This window comes from Choloepus didactylus, chromosome 7 (genome assembly GCF_015220235.1).
Source record: "Choloepus didactylus isolate mChoDid1 chromosome 7, mChoDid1.pri, whole genome shotgun sequence".
NCBI lineage: Eukaryota > Metazoa > Chordata > Mammalia > Pilosa > Megalonychidae > Choloepus > Choloepus didactylus.
In genome coordinates this window covers 2,169,669-2,192,142 of record NC_051313.1, presented here as the reverse complement: position 1 = coordinate 2,192,142, position 22,474 = coordinate 2,169,669, and the positions used below count along the sequence as shown (strand labels likewise).

At 42.6% G+C, this 22,474-nt stretch overlaps 1 protein-coding gene across 2 annotated transcripts in view; it reads left to right on the top strand.

Moving 5' to 3' along the window:
- Positions 1-1,929: 1,929 nt before the first annotated feature.
- The window catches only part of LOC119540361 (metabotropic glutamate receptor 1), a 377,624-nt gene continuing 357,079 nt past the window's right edge, over positions 1,930-22,474 (top strand). For both annotated transcript variants that reach the window (XM_037844494.1, XM_037844493.1), the window contains exons 1-2: positions 1,930-1,995; positions 3,315-4,314. In XM_037844494.1, coding sequence (XP_037700422.1) covers positions 3,615-4,314 — 700 coding nt within the window. In that variant the 5' untranslated portion in view covers positions 1,930-1,995; positions 3,315-3,614. The remainder of the gene's footprint in view (positions 1,996-3,314; positions 4,315-22,474) is intronic.

The following is a 22,474-nucleotide window of genomic DNA, read 5'->3' as shown; positions in this document are numbered from 1 at the left end:
AAAGTATATTTGGGTGAGGCTGTCCTTTCCTTTCTCAATGACTTATTGCCTTATTTTTTACCCTTGTGCCTTCTTAAAGCTTGGTCTTAAATATCTATCAACAAATTAAATTGATAATTTCACATTGATACATTTGGATACATTCCTCCAACCACCATTTAAGTTGACATTTTAGAACTGAAGTTACCTCATCAAAAGTCTTACTTACAATGGGTTCACACCCACAGGAATGGATTTAATGTAAGAACATGTTTTTCTGGGGTACATACAGCTCCAAATCATCACATCACCTCTAAAATATTATTTATGCATACACATAAATCTGGTATTTGTAATCCCCAAGTTCATCCTCTTTGAAATTATTTATTCCATCTAGACTGCATGTGTAGGTTTTACTTGGGCTGTGAAATGAATTTGAGAACAAATAAACCTGAACATTTAATTATTCCTTCAGTAGCAGAGTTTTTTCTAAACTGCATCAATGCAACATATTAAAAATATTCAGCTTTGAGGAATACATATTGAAGCTAAATATGGACTTCAGAGATATTACTTTCTCTAACTCTGCAAGTCAGTATTATTGGCTTATGTATACATAGAAATTTTTACACACTCACTGTATCTATGAAATATTCCAGGAAGTTTATGTTTAAGGCTTATCTTACTAGAATGCCATTTTCTAAAATGCCAACTTTTAAATGGTGGTTGGAGGGAGTGAGATCATACAGGGCACTGAAAATTCCTGTAACAAGTTCTTGCAACAGGCATCTTCCTGGGGCACTGTAAGGGACCCATTTTGCCTTGTGTGTAGAGACAGAAACTTACCTCCTTCTCCCATTTCCTTCAGTAAATTTTTGGTTACCTCCAGTCTAAGGAGCATGCATCTGGCTCAGGGCATTATTCATGGAAAGAGAAAAAAACCTATATTCTTTAGGTTGTCTAAGAAAAATCCAGAAAATCTGATGTGCAAAAAGACCAGAATTAGAAGAGAAAGAGTAAGTTCTTTACTGGTGATACCAGGGGCTTTCCTGTTTTTGGGAACACACTGAAGTGTATTACAACTGCCCTGTGTGGTTTGCCCTCTCCAGCCTGACCTGGCACCATTCCTGGGTGCAAGGATGCTAAAGACTGCCGTGGGCTCCGTGATGGCACAAATAGGGAGCTGTGAGCAGGACTGGGGAAGCACACTGGCACCTGGCTTTACCGTCTGAGAAGCCGGGACACATTCTGATCAGCTCATGGGGTCCCCAGAGAGGTGAGATTCACAGCAAAAAACCGCTCTGTAGACCCGTCCACAGGGTGATGGCAGCCTGGGAAGGCCTCTGGATGGGTGTTTGCTCGCTCCACCGTTTTCATGTGACCTGACTCATTCTCAATTTAGTTACATCTTGACCTGGAAAATGCACCCAACGTTTGCCTGTCTTCGGGCGGCTCACCTGGGTTCACGGTTTGTGAGCTCCTCCTTCCCCCTCCCACCCGGGAAGCCTCCTCCCGCTCTCCTTGCAACCTGCTAATAGAGCCTTCTCCCAGCCATCTGCACATGCAAGCACACTGCCTCCCTCGGCGGGGCTTTAATTCCAGAGAGAAATTGCATTTGAGTCCCTGAAATATATAAAAAGAGCATCCATCTAGAAGCGGCCGAGGTGTTCCCTTCTCCATTCCCAGCTGTGACTCTTCGTGCCTCTGGCTGTTCCCTGCAGGAGCCTCCAGTAGTAAAGGAATGAATATTCCCGGTTTCTCCCCAGCTTCCCCCCACCCCCTTCAGCAAACGACTGATTTTTGTGCATGAGATAACAGACAAGCCTTGGATGACCTGCTTTTCCCTCCCCACCCCCCTTTTTTCCTTGCGGTAAATTAGAGCTGAAGAGAGAGGGCACTCGCGTACAGCCCAGAGCGAGTCCTCGCGCCGTCTGGATTGGAGCTGGGGCGCCTGAGAACCCCGCGCGGCCGCGGTCCTTCGGCCCGGGAACCAGAGCGCTGTCTACACCGACTCAGGTGCGTCTCGAGTCCAAAACCTCCCCAAAGACCCAGGTGAGCGGACGCCTCCCCGCGGGGAAACCCATCCGCGGCGGCAGGCACTGCCGGCTGGGTCGCGTTTTCTCCGGGTCCCAGGCGCGTCCTGGTTGTTTCTCCAGCCCTGCATCCGCGGGAAGCGTGTAGCTGTCTTCCCCCTTTGCTTGCCTCACCTCTGCTCTCGCTCCCTGTCAGCTCCCGTAGCCCGTTCCTCATCCGAATCCCACCGTGAGGAGAAGGGGACCCGGGGAGGGGCGGCGGCCGGAGCCAACTTCAGCCCCGCGGGCGGCTGGGATTTGGCGACTGGGGCCCCGAAGCGGGTGGGTTTGAATCTACCTGAAGGAACGCAGGCTGCGAGGCTGCGAGCAGAAAGTGAGGGTGGAGGGGAGGTGAGTGAGGGTGTGTGGAGAACGCGGGGGAGGGGAGGCGGGGAGCGAGGCCCACCAGGGTCCTGCGCGCCCCGGGTCCAGGCGCCCCAGGCAGGCCTGCGGGAGCGTCCCCGCGGCTGTCCGGGCGCTGTCCGGGGTGCTGAAGGCGCGGGCGGAGGCTGCCTCCCGGAGCCCACCCCGCGCTCCCGCCTTCTCTCCATCAGCAGTGCCCGGGCAGCACGTCCCGACGTGGGCGAGCGCAGGGACCCCGCCGCCCCCTCCCTCCTTCGCGGGAAACAGCCTACCTGACCTGCACCCTCCTCCAGAACCCCTACTGCGAGCCTGACTTCTTAGGGGGAAACATACCAAACTCCGACATACTGAGACTTTACCAGGCGTTGCCTTAGTAACTAATATGGATTTTCCCCAAGCTGTAAGTTTATATTTACTACTGGGATGGCATGCCAGCGCCTCTTCCGTCCCTCAAAGTAAAGGTAAAAGGTGCACCCCGTGCTCCCCTTCACTTTAAAAAGAGCTTCTACCCCTGTATTGGGAGAGTTTCTAAATTTCTTCTGGAAAAAGTTGATCTTGTCAAATCTCTTAGGTTGAACTACCTGGCTCTTCCCCACCCCTTCCCTCCCCCCACCCCCAAGTCAGTAAATGTGATGGGTTTGGGGGCTGGGGGAGACTCCAGGGCTGGAGGTGGTTGGTGGTTTGCGGGGTTCTGCGGAGCCAGCGACAGACGAGGGCACTGAACAGGACACACACGGCGAGCTTGGCACCGCCCAGTGCTGCCCGGCGCTGTCCCTCCACCCGATGTCAGGCAGTGCTGAAATGAAATGGATTGGGAAACTATTTAACATCAGTGACCTCGAGTTTTGACACAGTTCCTCTGAAAACGGTGTTTTTATTTTCTTCCTCTTCTGATGGCAGCTCCCAGCTCACCGCTGCAGCCACGACGCCCATTGATCAGCTTACCTTGGTGCAAGGGTGAAGAAGGGGGAATCGCATTCCCCTAAAAACGCCTCCAGGGCGCGCGGAAGGTCGTGGAGGACCAGGAGGAGGCGGCAGCGGAGGAGAAGGAGGCGGCGAAGGCGTCTGACCGGCCCTGTTGGAGCGGGGGAACGAGCAGGGCGAGCCAGGCGTTGCGCTACTCCCGGGCGCTCGCACAGCGCGGCCGGCTGGACCCGCGGGGGGCCGCGGCGGCCGGCTGCGGGCCGCGTCCTCGGCACCATGGTCCGGCGGCTGTGGCTGCTCTTCCCAGCCGTCTTCCTGGAGATGCTCCTTCTCCCCAGAAGCCCCGGCAGGAGAGCGCTGCTGGCGGGAGCCTCGTCTCAGCGCTCGGTGGCCAGAATGGACGGAGATGTCATCATCGGAGCCCTCTTCTCCGTCCACCATCAGCCCCCGGCCGAGAAGGTGCCCGAGAGGAAGTGTGGGGAGATCAGGGAGCAGTACGGCATCCAGAGGGTGGAGGCCATGTTCCACACGTTGGACAAGATCAACGCGGACCCCTCGCTGCTGCCCAACATCACCCTGGGCAGCGAGGTCCGGGACTCCTGCTGGCACTCGTCCGTGGCGCTGGAGCAGAGCATCGAGTTCATCAGGGACTCCCTGATTTCCATCCGCGACGAGAAGGACGGGTTCAGCCGGTGCCTGCCGGACGGCCAGCCGGCGCCCCCGGGCAGGACCCGGAAGCCCATCGCGGGCGTGATCGGCCCGGGCTCCAGCTCCGTGGCCATCCAGGTGCAGAACCTGCTCCAGCTCTTCGACATCCCCCAGATCGCCTACTCGGCCACAAGCATCGACCTGAGTGACAAAACTCTCTACAAGTACTTCCTGAGGGTTGTCCCCTCCGACACCCTGCAGGCGAGGGCGATGCTCGACATCGTCAAGCGCTACAACTGGACCTACGTCTCCGCGGTGCACACGGAAGGTAGGTGTTGGATGGGAAAGAAAGGCCCCGGAAAGCCAGGCCGTGGGGGCGTTGGACGCTGGGGATCACAGGGGCGCCCCTACTTATTTCTAGCATTGTGGAAACAGATTTTACCCTTCTCGGCCCACACCAGACATTGCTTTCTATCCTGACTGCCTTTTAATTGTGGTGTAAGAACGTTGTGTCCCATGGGGCTTCTGGAGCTAGCAGGAGCTGAAAAGTTACCGAACTCACCATGCAAACTGCTCGACTGTAGTGTTTAGATTTATGTGATTGTTTGCCCTGGTAATCTGGGTTTGTGTTTGGAAGGCTTATTTTCTCAAGGTGCTGTATTACACTTAAGTAATTGCCTCTGGTTTTCCAGTGTCTGATGTGAGCAATTAGCAAACACAGTATCACTGTCCAATGATTAGCCTTGAAAGCTTTAGTGGTCTCACACAGAGGAAACTGTTTCTTTTCCGTCAGACACCCCTTCTCACCCAGGGGAGACATCCCTGTGAGTGCAGCATTCACTACGTCATCTACCTCACCAGATCAGAAACTTTTTTTTTTTTTTAATTTAATTCAGGGGTATCTAAGACAGAAAGAAAAGGCACATAACTTAAATATTTTTCCCTGATACATATGCCCACATGCCCTCAGTCTCAAAGGAATCATCTTGTTTTATGAGAATAACCCTGACAACCCCTGGATTTGAGTTCTGGCTTCTGCTCTTTTTATTCTAACACAATGACTTTGCTTGTTAGGATTTAAAATTGGACCAACTGTAAATTACTAATCAAAGTGTAGCGGGTGAATGTCAGGTTTAAAATGGACTTTTAAAATAAAGTAGATTAATCTGAGATAAACAGCTTTGATTTGTACAGAGATTTATAGACCCAAATTTTCAAAGAATTTCTTTAAATAGATTTCCTTTACTCTTCTTACCTTAGCTTGTATAGATTTTTGGGTAATATGAGAACTTTAAGTTTATCTACTCTTACCATGCTCACTGAGTGGGTTTATGAAGAAACCGAGGCTGGGGTTATAAATTAATGTCTAGGACAAGCCCATGTTTATGCTGATACATGAAAGAAATGAGAGTAGCTGCATGTATACATCTTAAAACCAAAATTTTAAAAGACAGGCCATAGTTATGGCTTCATATTCTTTTTATTATTATTTATTGATTTTAATGCAATTTTATTGAGATATATTCACACATCATACTTCATATTTTTTTTGGCTTTTTTAAAAATTCATTTTATTGAGATATATTCACATACCATGCAGTCATACAAAACAAATCATACATTTGATTGTTCACAGTACCATTACATAGTTGTACATTCATTACCAAAATCAATCCCCGACACCCTCATTACCACACACACAAAAATAACCAGAATAATAATTAAAGTGAAAAAGAGCAACTAAAGTAAAAAAGAACACTGGGCGCCCTTGTCTGTTTGTTTGTTTGTTTCCTTCCCCCACCTTTCCACTCATCCATCCACTAACTAGACAAATGGGAGTGTGATCCCTATGGCCCCCCCAATCCCACTGTCCCCTCTCATAAGCCACATTTTTATACAATTGTCTTCGAGTCATGGGTTCTGGGTTGTAGTTTGATAGTTTCAGGTATCCACCACCAGCTACCCCAATTCTTTAGAGCCTAAAAAGGGTTGTCTATATTGTGCGTAAGAGTGCCCACCAGAGTGACTTCTTGGCTCCTTTTGGAATCTCTCTGCCACTGAAGCTTATTTCATTTCCTTTCACATTCCCCTTTTAGTCAAGAAGATGTTCTCCGTCCCACGATGCTGGGTCTACATTCCTCCCCGGGAGTCATATTCCACGTTGCCAGGGAGATTCACTCCCCTGGGTGTCTGATCCCACGTAGGGGGGAGGGCAGTGGTTTTACCTTTCAAGTTGGCTTAGCTAGAGAGAGAGGGCCACATCTGAGCAACAAAGAGGCATTCGGGAGGAGGCTCTTAGGCACAATTATAGGGAGGCCTAGCCTCTCTTTCGCAGCAACAGTCTTCCCAAGGGCAAATTCCGTGGTAGAGGGCTCAACCCATCAAACCACCAGCCCCCTATGTCTGTGGGCATGTTAGCAACCATCGAGGTAGGGCAGGCCAATACCCCTGCATTCTCCACCAGCTCCTCAAGGGGTTTCTGCATATTTTTTTCCTTGTTTTTTTCTTTTTTAAAACTTTTTTTTCTTTTCTAAATCAACTGTATGAAAAATAAAAAAAAATTAAAAAAGAATAAAAAAAGAAACATACAATAAAAGACCATGTCAAAGAGACCATAACAAGGGAGTAAGAAAAAGACAACTAACCTAAGATAACTACTTTACTTCCAGTGTGTTCTTACTCTACCCCAAGAAAGTAACCTAATAAAGCAACATTTCTGTGAACTTGGTCCTACTATACCCATCAGAAATTAACAGACCATAGTCATTCCTGGGCATTCCCAGAACATTAAATTTACCCATGATAGCTTATCTGTTCTACTTGGATTATTGTTCCCCCTCCATTAATTGCTCTCTATCGCTAGTTCCCCTACATTCTACATTATAAACCATTTGTTTCACATTTTTCAAAGTTCACATTAGTGGTAGCCTATAATATTTCTCTTTTTGTGCCTGGCTTATTTCGCTCAGCATTATGTCTTCAAGGTTCATCCATGTTGTCATATGTTTCACAACATTGTTCCTTCTTACTGCCATGTAGTATTCCATCATGTGTATATACCACATTTTATTTATCCACTCATCTGTTGAAGGACATTTGGGTTGTTTCCATCTCTTGGCAATTGTGAATAATGCTGCTATGAACATTGGCATGCAGATATCTGTTCATGTCACTGCTCTCCGATCTTCCGGGTATATACCGAGAAGTGCAATCGCTGGATCGAAGGGTATCTCTATATCTAGTTTTCTAAGGAACTGCCAGACTGACTTCCAGAGTGGCTGAACCATTGTACAGTCCCACCAACAATGAATAAGAGTTCCAATTTCTCCACATCCCCTCCAGCATTTGTAGTTTCCTGTTTGTTTAATGGCAGCCATTCTAACCGGTGTTAGATGGTATCTCATTGTGGTCTTAATTTGCATCTCTCTAATAGCTAGTGAACCTGAACATTTTTTCATGTGTTTCTTGGCCATTTGTATTTCCTCTTCAGAGAACTGTCTTTTCATATCTTTTGCCCATTTTACAATTGGCCTGTCTGTACTATCGTCATTGAGTTGTAGGATTTCTTTATATATGCAAGATATCAGTCTTTTGTCAGATACATGGTTTCCAAAATTTTTTTCCCGTTGAGTTGGCTGCCTCTTTACCTTTTTGAGAAATTCCTTTGAGGTACAGAAACTTCTAAGCTTGAGAAGTTCCCATTTATCTATTTTTTCTGTTGTTGCTTGTGCTTTGGGTGTAAAGTCTAGGAAGTGGCCACCTAATACAAGGCCTTGAAGATGTTTTCCTACATTATCTTCTAGGAGTTTTATGGTGCTTTCTTTTATATTGAGATCTTTGGTCCATTTTGAGTTAATTTTTGTGTAGGGTGTGAGGTATGGGTCCTCTTTCATTCTTTTGGATATGGATATCCAACTCTCCCAGCCCCATTTGTTGAAAATACTGGTATGTCCCAGTTCAGTGGCTTTGGGGGCCTTATCAAAGATCAGTCAGCCGTAGATCTGGGGGTCTAGCTCCGATCTCTCAATTCAATTCCATTGATCAATATGTCTATCTTTGTGCCAGTACCATGCTGTTTTGACAACTGATGCTTTATAATAAGCTTCAAAGTCAGGGAGTGTAAGTCCTCCCACTTCGTTTTTCTTTTTTAGAGTGTCTTTAGCAATTCAAGGCATCTTCCCTTTCCAAATAAATTTGATAACTAGCTTTTCCAAGTCTGCAAAGTAGGTTGTTGGAATTTTGATTGGGATTGCATTGAATCTGTAGATGAGTTTGGGTAGAATTGACATCTTAGTGACATTTAGCCTTCCTATCCATGAACATGGAATATTTTTCCATCTTTTAAGGTCCTCTTCTATTTCTTTTAGTAGAGTTATGTAGTTTTCTTTGTATAGGTCTTTTACATCTTTGGTTAAGTTTATTCCTAGGTACTTGATTTTTTTTAGTTGCTATTGAAAATGGTATCTTTTTCTTGAGTGTCTCTTCAGTTTGTTCATTTCTAGCATATAGAAATATTACTGACTTATGTGCATTAATCTTGTATCCCGCTACTTTGCTAAATTTGTTTATTAGCTCTAGTAGCTGTATCATCGATTTCTCAGGGTTTTCCAGATATAAGATCATATCATCTGCAAACAATGACAGTTTTACTTCTTCCTTTCCAATTTGGATGCCTTTTATTTCTTTGTCTTGCCGGATTGCCCCGGCTAGCACTTCTAGCAGAATGTTGAATAACAGTGGTGATAGCAGGCATCCTTCTCTTGTTCCTGATCTTAGGGGGAAGGCTTTCAGTCTCTCACCATTGAGTACTATGCTGGCTGTGGATTTTTCATATATGCTCTTTATCATATTGAGGAAGTTTCCTTCAATTCCTACCTTTTGAAGTGTTTTTATCAAAAAGGGATGTTGGATTTTGTCAAATGCTTTTTCAGCATCTATTGAGATGATCATTTGATTTTTCCCTTTTGATTTGTTAATGTGTTGTAATACATTGATTGATTTTCTTATGTTGAACCATCCTTGCATGCCTGGAATGAACCCCACTTGGTCATGGTGTATGATTTTTTTAATGTGTCTTTGGATTTGATTTGCAAGGATTTTGTTGAGGATTTTTGCATCTATATTCATTAGGGAGATTGGCCTGTAGTTTTCCTTTTTTTGTAGCATCTTTGCCTGGTTTTGGTATTAGATAGATGTTAGCTTCATAAAATGAGTTAGGTAGTGTTCCATTTTCTTCAATGTTTTGAAAGAGTTTAAGTAAGATTGGTGTCAATTCTTTTTGGAAAGTTTGGTAGAATTCTCCTGTGAAGCCATCTGGCCCTGGGCATTTATTTGTGTGAAGCTTTTTGATGACTGATTGGATCTCTTTGCTTGTGATGGGTTGGTTGAGGGCTTCTGTTTCTTCTCTGGTCAGTCTAGGTTGATCATATGTTTCCAGGAAATTGTCCATTTCCTATACATTATCCAGTTTGTTGCCATACAGTTGTTCATAGTATCCTCTTATAATTTTTTTAATTTCCTTGGGATCTGCAGTAATGTCACCTTTCTCATTCATTATTTTGTTTATATGGGTCTTCTGTCTTTTTGATTTTGTCAGTCTAGCTAGGGGCTTGTCAATCTTGTTGATCTTCTCAAAGAACCAACTTTTGGTGTTATTTATCCTCTCTATTGTTTTTTTGTTCTCTGTGTCATTTATTTCTGCTTTAATCCTTGTTATTTCTTTTCTTCTAGTTGGTTTAGGATTGGTTTGCTGTTCATTTTCTAGCTTTTTCAGTTGATCCATTAGTTCTTTGGTTTTGGCTCTTTCTTCCTTTTTAATATATGCATTTAGTGCTATGATTTTCCCCCTCAGTACTGCTTTTGCTGCATCCCATAGGTTTTGGTATGTTGTGTTCTCATTTTCATTCGTCTCTATATATTTCGCAATTTCTCTTTCTATTTCTTCTTTAACCCACTGATTGTTTAGGAGTGTGTTGTTTAACCTCCAGGTATTTGTGAATTTTCTAAGTCTCTGATGGTAATTGACTTCTAATTGTATTCCATTGTGGTCAGAGAATGTGCTTTGAATAATTTCAATCTTTTTAAATTTATTGAGGCTTGTTTTATGTCCCAGCATATGATCTATTCTGGAGAAAGTCCTGTGAGCACTAGAGAAGTATGTGTATCCTGGTGATTTGGTATGTAATGTTCTGTATATGTCTGTTAAATCTAATTCATTTTTCAGATTGTTTAGGTTTTCAGTTTCCGTATTGGTCTTCTGTCTGGTTGATCTATCTGTAAGAGAGAGTGATGTGTTGACGTCTTCCACCATCATTGTGGAAACATCAATTGCTTCCTTTAGTTTTGCCAGCGTTTCTCTCATGTATTTTGTGGCACCTTGATTGGGTGCATAAACATTTATGATTGTTATTTCTTCTTGTTGAATTGCCCCTTTTATTAGTATGTAGTGACCTTCTTTGTCTCTCAAAACATTCCTGCATTTAAAGTCTATTTTATCTGAGATTAATATTGCTACACCTGTTTTCTTTTGGCTGTAGCTTGCATGAAATATTTTTTTCCATCCTTTCACTTTCAATTTCTTTGTGTCCCTGTGTCTAAGATGAGTCTCTTGTATGCAGCATATTGATGGTTCACTTTTTTTTGATCCATTCTGCAAATCTATACCTTTTAATTGGTGAGTTTAATCCATTTACATTCAATGTTATAACCATGAAGGCATTTCTTGAATCAGCCATCTTATCCTTTGGTTTATGTTTGCCTTACATATTTTTCCCTCTCTCTATTAATATCCTTTAATGTACCCATACCGAATCTCTTTAGTAGTGAACCTTTCTCCATGTCTCTCTCTCCTTTCTTTGTTTCTCTGTCTGTAGGGCTCCCTTTAGTATCTCCAGTAGGGCAGGACTCTTGTTAGCAAACTCTCTCAGCATTTGTTTGTTGGTGAAAAATTTAAGCTCTCCCTCAAATTTGAAGGAGAGTTTTGCTGGATAAAGTATTCTTGGTTGGAAATTTTTCTCACTCAGAATTTTAAACATGTCGTGCCACTGCCTTCTCACCTCCATGGTGGCTGCTGAGTAGTCACTACTTAGTCTTATGCTGTTTCCTTTGTATGTGGTGAATTGCTTTTCTCTTGCTGCTTTCAGAACTTGCTCCTTCTCTTCCGTATTTGACAGTGTGATCAGAATATGTCTCGGAGTGGGTTTATTTGGATTTACTCTATTTGGAGTTTGCTGGGCATTTATGATTTGTGTATTTACGGTGTTTGAAGATTTGGGACGTTTCCCCAACAATTTCTTTGAACGCTCTTCCTAGACCTTTGCCCTTTTCTTCCCCTTCTGGAACACCAATGGGTCTTATATTTGGACATTTTATATTGTCTATCATATCCCTGAGGTCCATGTTGATTTTTTTTTAATTTTTTTCCCTATTCTTTCTTTTGTACTTTCATTTTCCATTCTGTCATCTTCCAGGTCACTGATTCGTTGCTCAACTTCCTCTAGTCTTGTACTGTGAGTATCCAGAATCTTTTTAATTTGGTCAACAGTTTCTTTAATTTCCATAAGATCATCCATTTTTTTATTTAGTCTTGCAATGTCTTCTTTATGCTGTTCTAGGGTCTTCTTGATGTCCTTTATATCCTGTTCCATGCTCTTCTTGATGTCCTTTATATCCCGTGCCATGGTCTCATCGTTCATCTTTAGTTCTTTAATTAGTTGCTGTAAGTACTGTATTTCTTCTGATCTTTTGATTTGGGTGCTTGGGCTTGGGTTATCCATATCGTCTGTTTTTTTCATGTGCTTTAAAATTTTCTGTTGTTTTTGGCCTCTTGGCATTTGCTTAACTTCGTAGGGTTCTTTTAGGATTTGTAGACCAATTGAAATCCTTATCTCTAATTTGTCATGTCTACAGCTTCGTGGAGTACATTTTCTGTGACTAACCAGCAGGTGGCATCTGTGAGCCACCTGTTCCCCTCAAGCCAGTTGTCCCCTGCTTAGCCTCTGTGGTGAGTGGGGGAGTAAGTCTTGTGGGGTCTAGTTAGTTTACCAAGCTTGCGTATGTAGTTGGTGTTGCCTGCCCTGTATAAGGGGCGTGTGTCTGGGCGGTCAAGGAGGGGGGTGGCTCAAAGAACCAAATCTCCCTGTTGTTCCTGGAGTTTTAAAGCTGCTGCAATAGTCTAATCCTTCAGTTCAGTCCTGCCACAGTTTGTCTCTGCCACTGACCCACAAGTCCTTGGTTTTGGCGTGTGGCTCCTGAGACTTGTGAGTCGGTCTCTCTTCCAGGCCTTGCATCCCCTGGTCCTCTGCTGAGGGATGACTGTCCTATGTCACAGGTGAGTGCCGTCCCCCCAGGGTGGTTCTGGGCTGCCGGTCTGTGTAGGGAGGCTCCCAGTCTGCTGAAATGATGTCTGAATGGGGCTTGTTAATTCCCACTGCTCCTCCTTCCCAAGTCTGGGACAATCAGCTGAGGTTGCAGGGAAGGCTAATGTCCATGCCCAGTTTTGTGGTGTGTGCCTGTTATTGGAAGCACTTCCATCACATTCTGTTGTCTGGGGCAGCTCTGGGCTATGGGGCTGGTAATGGGCAGGAGTGTTTCCTGTCCACCAGGATGATGGCTGTGAGAGGACGCACCCCTTTTCTTGGGAAGTTGTGGTGTTTAGTGAATTTTCTCAGCCACTGGATTATTGCCTTTTGTCTCGGAGCTCTCAGTTCTGCTCTTGTCTTGACCTGCCCAAATTGCAAGTCTTTGAGGCTTTCTGTATTGGGCTTCTTAGAGTAATTGTTTTAGAAAATGAAAAAAAGATTAAAAAAAAAAAAAAAAGAAAAAAAGAAAAAAAAAGGGCCCTCCCGGCAGATCTAATGCATTATTGAAATGCTAAGAGACAAAGCAATTAGGGTTATTAAGGAAAGATCCAAGGGGCAGAGAGATCAGTTTTTCTTCGGGTTTTGCAAATGAGCCTGTGGGCCTGAGCTCTGCCCTTCCCCTTTCTATGTTCACCAGAACTCCAAAAAGCATCTGCTTTTATTTTTGAGTTTGTCTTGCTGTTTTTTTGCTATGCCTATCTCCTCTCTGCTGGGCTGGCTGCTCTCAGATTCTCTGGTGTCTGGTCTCAGTCTATCTATGGTTGGAGTTTGGATCAGTAGAATGAGTTTCCGATAAGAGCTGCCACTGCAGTTCTCCCTTCTCCTTCCCGGAGCTGACAGCCCCTCCTCCCACGGGACTGAGCCTGGCAGGGAGGGGCGCGGGTCCCCTGGCTGCAAAAATTTACAGATTTCGCTGATCTCAGCAGTTCCATGTTTTCATGAGTGATGTATGAAGTATGCCCAAAGTCAGATTGCTCTGCAGTGTCCAGTCCACACAGTTCCTGGCTTTCTACCTACTTCCCTGGAGGAATAACTAAAACATACACCTCACCAAATCCACCATCTTGCCCTGCCTCCACTTCATATTATTTTAATACGACGATCTTCAGTTACTGGTGTGGGGTCTGATTACAGAAATTAAGAAGCATTCTTACTGAAGTGTTTATATGGTTAACACTATTGAAAACTGATGCTCCAATTTATAAACAGAGCAGAGTTTTCAGGCAACAACAAAAAATAATAGATGTCTGCATAATAATTTCAGATTTTGCTTTTGGGAGAAACTTTCTACTGCAATATTGTGACTTCTAACAACTGACTCATGTTTCTGCATCTTGATTTTTTAAGTGAGCTGCATGCCTCTTTTTGACAAAATCACATTACTTTTTTAAGACTACAAATTTAAGTTCAGATATTAATTCCTTACTTTTAACATTTAATGCTAACTTCTTACACCTAAATGTTTACTATAGTTTTCTCTGGGGCATAGATGAAGCATCTTGAAAGCACAAGTTACAACTGTGTTAAGGCACCAGCACTGCTGAGATTCTCTAAAAGGGAAGAACAAGTTCTAGAGTGAAGGCAATTTATTGAAATATTTAGTAATTCTCCATTCCTTGAGCTAAGTAATTGATTATTGATAAGAAGGACTTTAAATTCTTCCTTTGGGAAGAAGCAATACTTCATTTTTATGTATTAGTCTTATTTTTCACGTTTCTTTATAATATCATTTTATTTGGGGGAGGTGAGTAAGGTGTGGAAGAAAAACTTTAAATTATCAAAGTATTTTCCGGGTGCATCACTTTGGTAAGAAATGCCAACAGTAGCACATTTTTGACAACTGAAATTACGATGTTTTTGGAAAATTAATTGGACTGTGTTTGCTAATTTTGTAGAAGGGCTCATATTAAAATATCATCCTTGTATTAGTTTGGGTTACTTTGTTTCCTTTCCGCCTTCTGACTGGCAGAGATAATGTCTCAGACAGCTACAAATCTGATAACAGGTTTGAAAGTGTTCATAGAAGCCCATCATAGCTAACTTCAGTGTTTATTTTCTTGCCAAGAGCTTACACCATTTGCCTTGCCATTTATATATGGTAACCTTGTTTCTTATCAAAGCAATTTTGTTTCTTTTATTAGACATGACAGCTATAGAAACTGGATTGTTTTTATTTTCTTTTCTCTGCAAAGAAAAATAACAGACTCTTTTATATAAGCTTCAACTGAAAATACATTTTTTTTTCTGAAGTTTTGCCCTTTTGTTTCTCAAGGACTTGTGACGTAGTGACCCAGAGGCATTTTTTTGGATCATTTGGTGGTTTTCCTTCCTTCAGAATGATGAGGTCACCTACTGGTGACAGGTCCCTGTCAAAAAGCAGCTCAGCCCACATATCAATGAGGTCTCTGCCATCTGGGCACTATATGACAAGGAATCCAGTTTGTCTGAGAACATTTGCAATTTGGAGCTCAGAAATTCTGGGGCCTCCAGTGACCTTCACCTCTCTTTTCAAAACCAGCCACCACAAGTCAGTTTATTATCCCCACTAGTTATATAAGCTAACCTAGTCTTGTTAACGCCAGAAGAACTGAGTGAATAGACAAGGGCACCTTCATTTCTATGGATAATCTTGGTTGGCTTTTAAGATCAGAATGTCACATCCTAATCTTTGAATGCCCCAACTGTTGTTGTAGTCCTTTGCTATTTTATTTTATATTGAAGTCAAGCTTGGAGGTATTTTCTGATTTGTTTAGACCAGTTAGAGATTAGTTGTTGCACCCTTTTTTATACCTTCCAGTCTTCAACCACAACATTTGTGCCATCTTGTCCTCTGGCCATGACAGCTGTTTCTCTGACAAAAGAGGATGCATGCCCATGCAGTCACTTGTGGTGCGCTCATCAAAATGTCTGATGATGGATTCCGGAGGGGATGTTGAAATGGGATCTTCCAATGGGTGGGTTCTGAGCAATAGAGCCTCATCCACAAGTAAAATTCAAATGCACGTTTGAGCAAGCTGCTCACCTGGAATGTGTATCCTTATATACATGCTAAGAATAGAATCCATAAATAGCCTACTTCTGAAAAGAATATCTTGGCCAAGGACACTGTATTCCAGTCCTCTGAGAAAATGAAGATTCCCCATCAAAAAGCAAATCTATCATTTCAGAAAGTTGTAAAAAACAGTCCTTAAAAATAATTTTAGCTGATTAAATTCAAAGCAGTGAACAAGTCTAATAAGAATATTTTTTGAGTCTGTAGCTTTAAAAATTTGGGGAGGTTTGGATACACTTTCATTTGTTTTAAGCACTTCTCTCTCAGTATTTTATCTCAGATAATCAGATAAGTATTGATATGGTAAGGGGTTTAGTGATGCTGCTTTCCTTATGAAAATATTCACTTCAATATGGCTTTTGCTTGCAGTTAGGTTTTCACTGATGGTGAAACTTTTTTTTTTTTTTTTTTTTTTGACATTTGCTTACATTTTATATGAAATTGGTGCTTTGGGGCTTCTTTTCAAAATTTGTTCTTTCTCTTTTCCAAGACTTTTTTCTATTTAATGTGAAACTTACCTTAAATGTCTAATGGCATCAAAAGGAAACCACCCTAAATCATAAATACATTCGTTAACGATTACTTTAGCTAATGCAACTATCAATGAGAATTTTATTTCTACTAAATTTCCTATCTCCTATCTATGCACCAGTAACTTTCTCTTTTATTTTCTTATCTTGATTCCAACCTACTTCACAGTAAGTTACCTTAATGAATTGCTCTATTTTATCTTAAAATAAGGGATGGGAGTGTCTTACAAAGTTGTTTATGCTACCGAATTAAGAATGCTTAAAACACCACTATTACACCCTTACTACAAAGAATTCACATATGTTCTAACTTTCTTAATTGTGGTTAGGGTTCCTACCGAGAGTGGGAGACTACAGGTGTTAAACTCAGAGACAGGATCCCACCAACCCTAAAATGGCTAATGGGAGTTACCCAAACAATTCAAACCCCTATTCCGAAGGACATTTGTCTTCAATGAATCCTCTCCCTTCAATGTTATACCTTGCCAGTTTCTTTGCTGTATGTTCTAGTTTCTAGTTATGTCACCATCATAGATGACTTAAGTAGATCTTACGTTAGTTAATACCCCCAAATCTTTTTAAAACTATGTGCTGCTATTAAGACATATATATCCCATTCAATGTTTGAGAATTAAGATTATTATTGCTGCTTCTGCTGTTATTTTTCTTGCCATTAGTATCTCCAAGAGAACTTTGTTTTCTTTTCCCCCCTTTAAATGTAGAGTTATTAGTTTAAGCCTGCCTTTCTAATTTGCCAGTAAGTTCTGGGATTTTGATTATTTAATTCATCTTAGCATCCCAGCTTTGTGTCCTGGGGGTTTACTGATATATATTAAATATGAATAAGATAGGGTTAAGTATAAATTCTCATAGCCCATCATTGGCAAACTCCTTCCTGGCTAATTTTGATGGTCATTCAGCCTGGTATGAATTCTCCCGACCCTAGCTTTTCCACTGCATGCTGTAATAACTGGTTACTCTATAGGCTAATAATAAAGAAAATGCATAAGTAGTTTAAATGAAAAGCCACCACCATAGATTTTCAAATTTAGTTGAAGATTGATTGCATTAAATCTGTATATAAGATATTTAAAGACTTAGTCTCAGTTGTTAAATAGTGGACACTCTAAAGGGAGTGCAATTTGAACACTTGGAAAACAAGTAAAAATCAACCGCTACAGTGTAGGCATTTTGAAACATGAGTTTATACATATTTGGAGAAAATGGAAAGAAAATATTGGTAGGGGGTAATTAGCTAGAGAATAGCTTATACCAAAAGGAAATTTTGGTTAATGTTTTGTTTAGGAAGATAGCATTTGTAAAAGAAGCAGTAGTAAGTCTGTCCATGGGAAAAAAATAAACAGGCCTATTTGGCAAAAGTGGAGAGCCTGAATTGGGAACTAATAATAAAAACAGAGACTCAAATATGGGATCTGATACTCTGTAATTCCATGAGTCTTTATGGACATGAGGGACAATGGAAATCCTTAAGGATGTCCAGAGTTTTGGTTTCAAGGAAGATGAATCTAAGCAGAGTTTGACACCATTCAAAGATAATTAAAAGAAAATGAATTCTTACTGAAATGTGTAGGAGTGATCCATTGGATGGGAAGGGAGAAACTAACTATAAAAAGATTAGTGATTGTAGAATTGTAGGCTGTTAACTAATTGGGAAGTACTACAAGATGCTCCAAAGGAATGTTTTATGGGAGAATTTGATGGAGCCAAGAGTCAGGGACAAAGAGTGAGAAGTCAAAGATACCTTCAGGTTTTCAATCCCAGAGAACCAGAACAATTTTGGTATAATTAACAACCCTGTAATGAGTAGGTTTCAAAACTATGATTCTTTAGGGTTAAGCAGCAAGAGCTTGAATTTAATTGTGTTCAATTTGATGTGAAATTGAGAGGACGTCTGTACCCCTGGTACCTAGAACAGTGTTTTACAACAAAAGAATATGTATTGAAATAGTGAAGTGAGAAACAGGACTTCAAATGTAGATTTGGATTTTATCAACAACTGGGAGTTGGTTGAAGCCTTTTAAAAAGGTATGCTCTTTCAAGAGTAAATATAGATGTCAAAGAATTAGACTTTGAGGCAATACGTTTAGTGAGAGTGAGTGAGTGACAAAAGAGCCAGGGATGGCTATGAGGTTCTTTATTCATAATAAAAAATGTTCATGTTCAATACAACGTTGATTTTATGGAACCTTTTTGGCTAAGTGACCTGGGTCCCCGAGAGTTGGCCTCTTTAAGCCTCAACCTCCTAAATTGTAGTATTTTATCAGGTGATCTTTGCAAATATATTACATAGTTCCCTGGCTTTTTTTAAAGAGGGTGCTGAATTTAGTAGACGCTTTCCTTGAATATACAAAATAATCGTTATGAATGTAAATCATTATATCATGCTGGGATAGTGATAATATTGGAGCATGTTGAAAAATATAGAACAACTTATTTCTGTCCAAAATGGCCCCAGATTGGCATACTTTTGAGATTTTTTCTTTGTTTTTTCCCTTCTATATTGCCTAGACTTTAAAAACTCATTTTCCAAGTCACGTTCTGGAAGGAGCTGGATTTGTGTTGGGAAGGAGGAGGTGGCAGCCTCTCTTGTGTGTTTCTGTCTTTGTAGGTTGGCTGGGGTCACTCCTCTTTAGTCACTAACATTTTCCTCTAGAGATCTATGGAGCTAGTCTACAATGACTGTTTTATGGATTTTTAATAACTTGCTGGGCAGTTGCTGGAGTGGTGTCATCACAAAGACATGTGCCAAAAGCCACATTTTCAGCAAAGCAAATTTTGCGGAAACAGGTTGAATATGACTTGTTCGAGACCTCAGAGGGCCGAGAAGCCACAGTTGAGGACAGAATAGTTTAGTGAGCATGCATAGACCCCCCCCAAAACAAACTGAAGATTCAAGGTAATTAACCAAATGATTCAGATAAAATTTTAATTGCCGATTGAAGCACAAGAAGATTTCAGGAGGAGAACTTCTTTGATTACCAAGGAACTTACTTTGCTTCTCGATAAAGACATGACTATTTATTCATTAATAGACATGAGTGTCCATTATGTGCCAGACACTGTTCTTGGTGCTAGAAAAATGTAATATAGTAATAATAATAATAATAATAATAATAATATAATTATCATTGTCTTCAAGGGTCCCATAGTCTTGTTTCTGTTTCCCATAGAAGTATGTTGGTAGTTACAAGTTCATGGGCTATAGAAAAGCACATTTAATCATTGCATGGCATTTTGCTTTTGCAAATGCACAGGAGACCATGGGAACTGCTGTACACACATCTCAGCTTCCTTTGTAAAATGGGAATGGCAATCATTGCCATGTTCTGTACCTCGCGGCCGTGTTCCAGAGAGGATGCCCATAGCTGATCTCAGCAGCTTTTGTGAAACTGCCTCCAAAGAGACAGATTCTTAAGGTATGAGCCCTTCTTAGCTGATGAGTATTGATCACATGTGAGAAATTAACTAATCAAGTGTAGATTCTTGACCCTAAAACCTAGTGACATAAGATGACAATGAAAAGTCAGCATTTGCTGTATCTTTTAAGGCATTTTCTCATGTTATTAATGAGAAAACAAAGTCTCAGAGAAATAATATGACTTGTTCAAGACCATAAAACCCATTAGTGGCAAAGTCAGGGCTTTGTGTTAGATACAAGCTTTTACTTAAGCAAATACAGTAAAAAATATGTATCACATGATTATGTGTGAATAGATAACGTTCAAAGAAAACTTTGGCTCTAATTGGAATGCACCATTGGGTAAACCAGTGCTGATGAGTCCAGGGTCTGAGATTTAACTCTACAGAAGCATTAGCTTTGGTTCCAATACCCTTCTTGACTCCTCTGGTCACTAGAGATAATGACCCAGGCAGGGTGGGCCAATGGCATAAATTTGCACCCACTACTGGGAAAACAGCTCATGGTGCTTGCCTCCTGGTTCTGAGTCAGAAGGAACATCTCCTTAGGGGAAGACTGATGCATTCTCATGTAGGGGAGAGGAAGGTGGGCACCACAATGTGCTAAAAAAGTGTAATGAATTGTTTCTCCTTGGGCTCGCGTGTAACTGGCTTTTCATATGGGTCTGAGCATCTGAGACTCTCTCTTCCAGCCCCTGTGAGGTTCACATCGTCCAGCCCAGCTCTGTGCTCCCAGCCTTGCTGCTGTCATTTAGCAGCTTCCAGGAGCCCCCTCTTCCATCGCTGAGAACCCCTCGATGCCCAGAGTCTTCCTCTCGGTTTTGACTCGTCACACTTTCGGGTGATTTCGATAGTCACGTGTGTGACCCACCGACACTTCCTCACAGTCTCCACTCTCTGCCCTTTACCTTCAACTCAGCAACTCACTCCCCTGACCCCAGGCTGGCACCCTAACATCTCCAGGCACATTCTAGCTCTGAAATCTCACTCCAGAGAGCCTCTCCACAGCAGAAGTCTCCTCTCCTGTTCTTCTCTCACTCCCAAGACACCTGCTGCACCATTTCTCTGACCGCATCTCATTTCTCCCCTGGACCTAAAGAACTCTTGCTCCATCTTGGTGCTGGTTCCCATCTTGTAATACACTCCTGAACGTGGAGCATGAAGTGCTTCTTGGGGAGATTATAGATGAGTCATTTTCCCTCTTCAGTGCAGATAAGTAAAGCAAGACCAGGGCAGGTTTCCTTCCCTGTGAGGGGTGGGGTCAAAAGGTGGAGGTCACATTTGCTTACACATCTTGAGGTGTCACTTCCAGAACCAGTAACTTGGGGTGTTATGGAGTGGATGAGGATGAGAGCATTAGAGAAGGATGGCTAAGGTGGACAGCAGAGGTTAGGACAGGATTGGCCTGAAGGGCTCATGGAGCCTTCGGGGTATAAATGCTTGAAGAGGATCCCCTAAGTGTATCGTGCAGATGAGGTGCGGCTGTGCTGGGCACAGTGAAGGTCAGGTGACATCCCTGTTGTCAGGACACTCTTTGCAGGTGACTCTTGCTCTCAGGTTGGTTGTGCTGGTCTGAGGAGCATCTTGGTGGTTGCTGATTGTTCTAGTTTGCTAAAGCCACCAGAGTGCAAAATACCAGAAATGGATTGGCTTTTATAAAGGATTTATTAGGTTACAAATTTACAGTTGTGAGGCCATAAAAGTGTACACAATAAAACATCAACAAGAGGATACCTTCACCGAAGGAAGGCCGATGGCATCCGGAACACCTCTGTCATCTGGGAAGGCACGTGGCTGGTGTCTGCTGGTTCTTTGCTCCTGGGTTGTGTTGCTTTCAGCTTCTTATTCCAGTGGCTTTCTCTCTAAGCATCTGTAGGTCTCACTTAGCTTCTGGGGGGCAAACTCTGAGATTTGTCTCTTAGCTTAGCAACTCCAAACATCTGGTTTCAATGGCTGTCTCCAAAATGTCTCTGGGCATTTTATCTCTAAGCATGTCTCTGAACTCTCTTCAAAATGTCTCTGCCTTTTATCCTCTCATAGAGGACACCAGGGAACTAGTTAAGATCCGCCTTGAATAGGCAGGGTTACACCTCCACAGAAATAATCTATTCCAAAGGTCCCACCCACAATAAATCTGGGCCCACAAGACTGGATTAAAATAGCACAGTTTTTCTGGGGGACATAATAGGTTCACACCAGCACACTGATGTTGGGCAGCACACATTCCCATCCCGTTCTCTCCCTCGTAGTGGTTGCACCCCGTTGGGAGCCCTAAGCAGAGGTCCCATGTTTGGGCAGCTTGTCCCACAGCTGCTGCTGGGTACTTGGAGGCAGTTTCGTCTGTTCTCTGTGGTGCTCTGATGCTTTTTATAATTTGTATGTTATAAAGGGCATAACCAAACAGATCGATAAACAAACCGCTGAAGGTATGTTCAAGAGAAGAAACTCTTCACGATAGACTTTAAATGCTGAGATGAGGATATTGAGGTGGAAAGAACCACAAAAAACAAATAAATCCTCTTCTGGATAAATAAGTATACTATCTGCGGTTTTCACTTTCTGGTCACCAGGCATTACTCTAAAGATACAGCAGCAGCTGTGTTCACGTCTCTATTAACTCACCAAGTGTTTTCTGAGCTCCTTCTCCGGCCAGGTCTCTGCTAGAGTCGTTGAGGCCCAGAGATTGATAAACTGCAGTCCTTCCACTGAGAAGTTTACCGCGTAATGATCACCATCCGGTTTGACGAATGCAACCATAGGAGTAGGTCTGGGGTAGAGGGTTGGCAGAGAGACGAGTGATGGAAAGCACGGAGGGGCCCCAGAGAGGCCTTGGACTCTGGACGTCCGTACAGCACAGGAAGGAGAGGAGGAGGCCAAGGAGTAACGTGAGAAAAAGCACTGAGGGGGACACTGAGCGCACGGAGGGCTTTCTGAGCAGGTAAGGAAAGGGGCCACCCTGGAGGCTGGGAGGCAAGTTGGTGGCTGGGGAAGTAGAGGAAGAAAAGTCACTTTGCCAATTAATGGATTTAGTCAAGAGATGATGAGGGCTTTTCTAAGGAAGTGTCACTGGGGACGGGCCTGAGAGGAGGACAGCCATTTGGCAGCGAG